The sequence below is a fragment of the Echinops telfairi genome, unplaced genomic scaffold (genome assembly GCF_000313985.2).
Source record: "Echinops telfairi isolate 266 unplaced genomic scaffold, ASM31398v2 ScPeMD7_2;HRSCAF=8, whole genome shotgun sequence".
NCBI lineage: Eukaryota > Metazoa > Chordata > Mammalia > Afrosoricida > Tenrecidae > Echinops > Echinops telfairi.
In genome coordinates this window covers 13,089,812-13,096,860 of record NW_022103898.1, presented here as the reverse complement: position 1 = coordinate 13,096,860, position 7,049 = coordinate 13,089,812, and the positions used below count along the sequence as shown (strand labels likewise).

Here is a 7,049-nt window from a genome sequence, read left to right as displayed (position 1 = left end):
AAAGTTGTATGTTTCATTGGTGCTATACTGCACCCTGACTGGCTCATCTCTTCCTTATGACCCTTCTGTAAGGGGATGTCCAATTGTCTATGATGGGCTTTGGGTCTCCACTGTGTGGTACCTCTCATTCACATTGATATGATTTTTTTGTTCTGATTCTTTGATGCCTGATACCTGATCCCATCGACATCTCATGAACACAGGCTGGTGTGCCTCTTCCATGGGGGCTTTCTTGCTTCTCAGCTAGATGACCACTTGTTTATCTTCAAGCCTTTAAGATCCCGGACACTATATATTTTGGTAGCCAGGCATTTGCATATGCACCCATTTTGTCTGCAAGGATCATGTCAGGAAGGTTAGCATCACAGAACGCCGGGTTATTAGAACAAACTGTTCTTGTGTTGAAGGAGGACTTGAGTAGAGGCCTGATGTCCGTCTGCTGCCTTAATACTTAACATATAAGTATATGTACATATTGAAATCACCTACTCACCAGTGCTGACACACAGTAAATGCTCAGTAAGTATCTATTAATTCCCTATATGGAAACACTAAATGACTCGTGAATTGCTTAGGCCGAGAAGAAACAAAATACTCTCCTCCCAAGGAGCCAGGCCCTTCACAGCCTGTCTTCTCAGGACTTCTGCAAGGATCAACTCAGTTGGATTGGTCTATGAACAGCTCAGGATACACCCTAGTGGTCTAAGGGGGCTCTGCATTGGTCTGCTAATCACAAGGTCAGTAGTTCGAAACCACTAGCTGCTCAGAGGAAGAAAGACGAGGTTTTCTACTCCGGTAGCAGTTCAGTCTCAGAAACCTGAGTTCTACCCTGGCCTAGAAGGTCACAATGAGTCAGCACCGACTCAATGATCATGAGTGAGCGTCGGAGCAACAAAATAACAATTTCAAAAATAAACTACAAGCATCTTAAAGAAAGTAGCCAAGGGCTCACCACTGTGGCCCGCACCCAGGGCTGCAGCTGTAGGTCTTGTGAGGAAGATTCCCAAACCCCCCATCTCAAGGGGCACCTCCTCCAATAAGCTCCTAGCCCATCCCATGCCCACATCTGACGTGGGGCAGCTGTGCTCCCCAATGTGCCCTGTACACCCAGGGGTGCTCCTACGCTGCCCGGTGTCCCCACTGCAGGTGGACACTCAGGGAAGGATGAGAAGAGGCTGCAGGGACCGCCCAACTCTGAGGCCTCTTTGGGTCAACCGGCAGGTAAGGGGATGCCAGCACAGATGGCCTGCGGCTCAGGGATGAGTCAGGAGAGAAACCGGACCCTCCCCGTGGGCAGCACAGGACCCGAGAGGGGGGATCAGCCTGAGGGGTGGGTGTGGATCAGCCTGAGGGAGGGCGGAGAGGAATGGGAGACAATCGGGGCCCCAGTCCGGGACACCAACAAACAGAAAGACACCAGGTCCGTGACAGTGTTTAATGTTTCCTGTGTGCAGCCTCTGAGTTAAACGGCCACCAGCAACCACGAGCTCTACATTCTGATCCATTCTGGTGATGCGCGGAGCAGCAGCTCCTCCCCAGCTGCCCTGAGGATGGATGCACGCACGCACGCACGCACGCACGCGCACACACACGTTCCAGCGGGCGTGCCGAACACGGCTCTGTGCACGCGTGAGTGCTAGTGCCTGGGGTCAAGGGAGCGGGCAGGACATTTACACAGATCCGCCGGTACACGGGGCAGACCTGCACACAAGGGCACAGGGGCACGTGTGACAGCATCGTGGGCAGGGAGGGAACCCGGAGAGTTCGTGTGCACGGGCCAGCACACAGCAACCGGGGAGTGGACAGGACCCCCGCTGCAGGAGGGCCTGGCAGCGTGCGCTCCGGCGAGGACGCTAGGGGGACACACGGACACACAGGTGGGGTGCAGGGGAAGGCCCAGAGCAGCAAGAACGGGGGCAGCGGAAGCTCTGCCCCCGGGGCTCCCACAGCTCGTCAGGGCCAACGACGAACTCAGGTGGGCACCCAGAGCCCGGCTCCGGCGTCTGAGAGTCCGGAGGCCCAGAAGGCTCAGGGTGGGGAGGCAGACGGGGCCCAGCACAAGCACCAGGGTCCCCGCCAGCGGCTTCCGAAGTGCTGGAGGGCACTGGGGCTTTGGAGGGGCCTCTCAGGCCTCGCTGCTGCCGTTGCGGCGCAGGGCCCCACCGCCGCACTCGGCCCACACCAGGCGGGCCTGCTCCTGCAGCACGCGGCCGCGCACCACCTTGGCCAGCTCCTCCGCGTGCACCCAGGCGCTGCTGGGCACCTGCACCCAGGAGCAGGGCAGCCCCCACAACAGCTGCTCAGAACCACGGCACTGCCGCAGCAGCTCCGAGTCCCGCGAGCCAGGCCGACCCAGCAGACCCCTGCGGAGAGGGGAGCGGGCATCAGTCAGCTGGGTCAGGGGACAAAAAGGGACAGGGACAGAGGGACCCACAAAAGTGCGGCTAGTCAGAGAGAGGAGAGGAGGGGAAGACAGAGAGGGAGATGGAAACAAGACGCTGGCACATACATACAATGAGGATGGACAGACAGCTGAACTAACACTGAAACAAACTGCCTTACCCCCCCACTCCCCACCCCCGTCCTTGGGGCCTCTCCCACCTGCTCACCTGACTTCCCGGACATTCTTCTCCGTCACCTCCACGTAGATCACAATGGGGTAGATCTCACTGCGCACCAGCTCTCGCACGCCCCGCACCCCCAGCTCCAACAAACAGTGCTTCTTCTCGGGGGAGAGGACACCCAGGTTCCATTTCAGTCCCGGCCCAAACACCCTGCTCCCTGCCTCCCATGGGTCCATGCCCCACCCTGATAGCGAGGGAAACACTCAGAAGATCTGGGGAGGTCTGTCACCCCACTCCCCACCCCCCCATCTCTCGGCCTCAGTCTCCCCGTGTGTAGACAGGTTCTGACCTCACCCACCCCCACCCTCACAGCTCCCTGGTAGGCAGTGACCAGGGCCAGGGCAAGGACAAGGGAAGGTGGCAGAAGTCACTGGCCCCCAGCAGCTCCACACAGGTCCACTGCCCTCATCCACCCATTTCACAGGGGAGGAAACTGGAGGCCCAGAGAAGGGAAGAGACTTGCCCAGGCTCTGAACAAGGCCCTTTGCTCGGCTCTGACTCCCACACCCAGGAAGACAGCCCGCCTCCCCGCCCCACCTGCGAGACTGCACCGCACCCGATACACACCTTCCCGACGGACTCCTGGATGGTGCGGATCCTGCTGCCCAGGCCAGGGGGGGCAGGCCGGGCCTTGGGGGCTCCAGGGGCGGAGGGTGCGTACTGCTCCTCCCCAGAGAGGCTTTCTGCAGAGGACAGGAGGAAGGGCAGAAACACAGGCTGGTGGCCTGGCTGCTCCAGTGTCACTCACCTCATTCCCCACCCCTCCCCAGTACCATGACTCACCTGCTGGACACACGTGGAAATCCAGCCGGGAGCTGGGCAGGTCCAGCAGGTTGCGGATGAGCCGGGGCGCCAGGCATTCAGGCAGCAGCACCACGGGCCGCAGGGCTGACACCAGGAGGGGCCGCACCAGGCTGTAGGGTTTGAGGCTTCGCTCCCGCTCTGGGGCAGGGGAGAGGAAGGAGTAGGCAGAGCCTGGCTCCTCGGACATCCAGAAACCACAGCCTGTCTCCCCCACCCTCTCCTACATTCTAAGCCTTCTCACGTGTACAGATGCACATGTGCTCCCATGCGGATGCCCCAGCTGAGACCATTGTAGTGAACACCTCACTGGTCCTCAGGCGCACACTCGCCCCCTACAGGCCATTCTCTACACTGCATCGAGAAAACAAACCCCTCAATGCCATTCAGTCATAGCGACCCTATAGGTCAGGGTAGTACTGTCCCTGTGGGTTGCCGTAACTCTTCTGAGGAGTAGAAAGCCTGGTCTTTTTCCCTTGGAGTAGTTTGTAGTTTCAAACCTCTTACCTTGCAGTTTGCAACAGTCCAGTGCATAACCACTACGCCACCAGGGCTCCTGTGCAGCCAGAGGGAGGCTTTTTAACTGACATCAGATACTAGGAGTCTTCTCCTTGGGGGCACAGGGTTACATGGTGAGCTGCAAACCGCAAGGTCCTAAGCTTGAATCACCAGGTGCTCCACAGGAGAACGGTGGGGCTATTTGCCGTCTCAGGAACCCACCTGGGGCAGTCGTACCCTGCGCTCGAGGGTCACTATGAGTTAGAATCGACTCGATGACAGTGAGCTCGGTTTCTGTGTTTTCAGGGCACCAGTGACTTCCTGTGGTTCTCAGGGAAAAGTCAGTATTGGCCACGCGGGTCACGAGTAACACTTTGCTGAAGATCATGCAGCAACAGTGGTGGCAGCACACTGACAGGGAGCTGCCAGAAGCACAGGCCGACTCAGAAGAGACTGTGGAACAAGGAGTATCGTAGCTGATGTCAGATGGATCTTGGCTCAAAGCAGAGAATATCCATAATAAACTGTGGCTAACATGGAGAAGAAGGAAAATTTCAGCACACTCCATTGTCTTTATGTGGAATCGGTACCTGGATCAAGAGGCAGTTGTGTGAACAGAACAAGGGAATGGTGCCTGGTTTAAAATCAGGAGAGGTGTGCATCAGGGTTGTATCCTCTCACCACACTTGTCCAATTTATATGCCGACCAAATCAGCAGAGAAGCTGGATCATATGAGGATGGATGTGGTATCAGGGCTTGAGGAAGGCTTATTAACAAGCTGTGCTATGCAACGGGACCACTAGGAGACATCATGATACATGGAGGAAAAGTTGAAGTCGTCAAAGGATTTTGTCTTGCTTGGATCCATCATCAGTGCTCATGGAAGCAGCGGTCAAGAGATCGAAAGTCACTCCGCACCAGGTCCATCTGCTGCACAAGACCTCTGAGAGTATTGGAAAGCAAGGATGTTCCTTTGGGGACTGAGGTGGGCCTGACCCAGGCCACGGTATTCTCCATGGCCTCGTACGCATGGGAAAGCTGGACAGTGCATAAGGAAGACCAGAGAAGAAGAATGGATGCATGGAGCGGTGGTGCTGGAGAAGAACGTGGACTGCTGAAAGAACAAACCCATCTGTCTGGGAAGACGGGGGTCCCCAGAGTGCTCTTTGGAGGCAAGGATGGCATCGGAACCATGGTGAAGATGGCGCAGGACCATGCAGTGTTTCGTTCTGTTGGGCATGGGGGCGCTATGAGTCCGAGCCGACTGGATGGGCACTAACAGCAGCTGCAGCAGCCAGACAGGTGATGATGTAGCACAGTGATTCAGCCTGGGGCCATGATGAGCCCCCCACCATCCGACCCCACTCCTGCCTCCCAGCTTCTCTGTCCAAAAGTACTGCCTCCAATCACTAGCCTTGGTGCGCCAAGGCCCACCAGCCTCACCCCAGCACTCCTGGGCTCAGGCAAAGCCCTGCTACCCTTGCCTGGCCCCCAGAGAGCAGAGCCTCTGGTCTGTGTTCTCCTTGACCCGCCTCACCCTGTGTGGTGACGTCCCAAGCACAGTTCATTGACTGTAGTCTGCCCCCATATGAGTAGGCCACAGGGTCCCCTGGGGGATGGAGTTGTGCCTGGTGCACTTCCAAGGGGAAGGCTCTCTAAACACACCACACAGTCACATCTCTGGGTCTTTGCAAAAGCTGTGCCCTTGGCCTGAAACAAACTCCTATTCACCCTTGAAGGCCCCAGGCCAAACCGCCTCTTCCAGGAAGTCTTCCTGTTACCCTCCAAGTAGTCACTACTCCCTCAGTGAGCCCCCAGCCCATTGTCCCCCACTCTTGTCTAGGGCCTCATCCTATTGCCCTGATCAGTCCTCTCTGGGAAACTCACCACATAGCTCAAGTACAGCTGCACATAGTCTCTGGGACAGGGGAAGGCCAGGTGTGTGTGCATCCAGCCATGGGTAGACCCTCAATCAATCTCAATCTCTCTCTCTGTCTCTCTCACATACACACACCCAACACACACACACACACACACACACACACACACAAACACCCCTTCTCTTAGCCATGCCAATCCATCTGTCCACCAGAGGGAGACCCGTTCTTTCTAGTGCAACTCCACAGTAGACCCTTCCAGGGACACCCTCTCAGCCATCAGGTGACATGCTCTGTACCTTTACACCTGGGCACTCACCTGAGCAGGGTTCCAGCAGCAGCTGCTCTGGGGAGTCCCCGGCGGGACCCCCCAAGGGCTTGGGCTTCACCAGGCGGAGTTGGTCCAGGGCTCGCTTCTTCAGCTGGGGAAGAGGTAGGGGTGTGTGTGTTGGGGGGCAGGGAGAGGTGACCTGAAAGCTCAGCTCCACCCCATCTTCAGGGAGAGAAGGAAAGAAATGGACCTCCCCCAGCCACTGCCTGGGTCAACAGACTTCTGACCAGGGCAGTGCTATGTGCCACCCCCTGCCCCCCCACCGTCCCCCCACACAGTTGAGGACAATCACCCCTAAGGGCCAGGAAAGAATCCAGCACAGCTGGAGGAGTCTTAGAGACAGGCAGGCCTGCTCCCACTTTATGGATGAGGAGCCTGCAGCACAGGTACAGGAGCCACCTAAGGGCGCATACACACACACACACCCTCTCCCCCTCTCTGCACAGCAGACTTGGCTTCTGTGGGAAGGTGCCGATCCTGCCTGGGAAGCATAGAGTGACAGACTTCAGGGGCTCTGCTCACGAACTAGCCATGTGCCCGTGGACGGGATGAAGGGACCCCATATTGCAAGGACATGGCATTGTAATGCCTCACGCCCGTCTGTGCCAGTGTCATGGCAGACAGCGAGCCTCAGACCACCAATGAGCTTCCCACTGGCATCAAGCCCACTTGACTCACAGCCACCCTCTTGAGACCAGGCAGAACTGCCCCTGTGGGTTTCTGAGGCTGTAACTCTACACAGGGGTAGAAAGCCTCATCTTTCTCCTGCAGAGAGGCTGGTGGTTTCAAACTGCTGACCTTGCAGCTAGCAGTCCAGTGCATAACCACTACGGCACCAAGGTTCCTGTTAACCTACTAGATAGAGAGCAAAACTGTCCCATTTTACAGACGAGGAAGTCTGCGGTGGTGCCGGTTAG

General features: G+C 57.2%; 1 protein-coding gene across 1 annotated transcript in view; it reads right to left on the bottom strand.

Moving 5' to 3' along the window:
* Nucleotides 1-1,420: 1,420 nt before the first annotated feature.
* CARD10 (caspase recruitment domain family member 10) overlaps nucleotides 1,421-7,049 on the bottom strand; it is a 29,689-nt gene continuing 24,060 nt past the window's right edge. The window contains exons 15-19 of the mRNA XM_045290336.1: nucleotides 6,121-6,223; nucleotides 3,408-3,566; nucleotides 3,192-3,307; nucleotides 2,610-2,722; nucleotides 1,421-2,363 (exon numbers count right to left, since the gene is read on the bottom strand). Coding sequence (XP_045146271.1) covers nucleotides 2,126-2,363; nucleotides 2,610-2,722; nucleotides 3,192-3,307; nucleotides 3,408-3,566; nucleotides 6,121-6,223 — 729 coding nt within the window. The 3' untranslated portion in view covers nucleotides 1,421-2,125. The remainder of the gene's footprint in view (nucleotides 2,364-2,609; nucleotides 2,723-3,191; nucleotides 3,308-3,407; nucleotides 3,567-6,120; nucleotides 6,224-7,049) is intronic.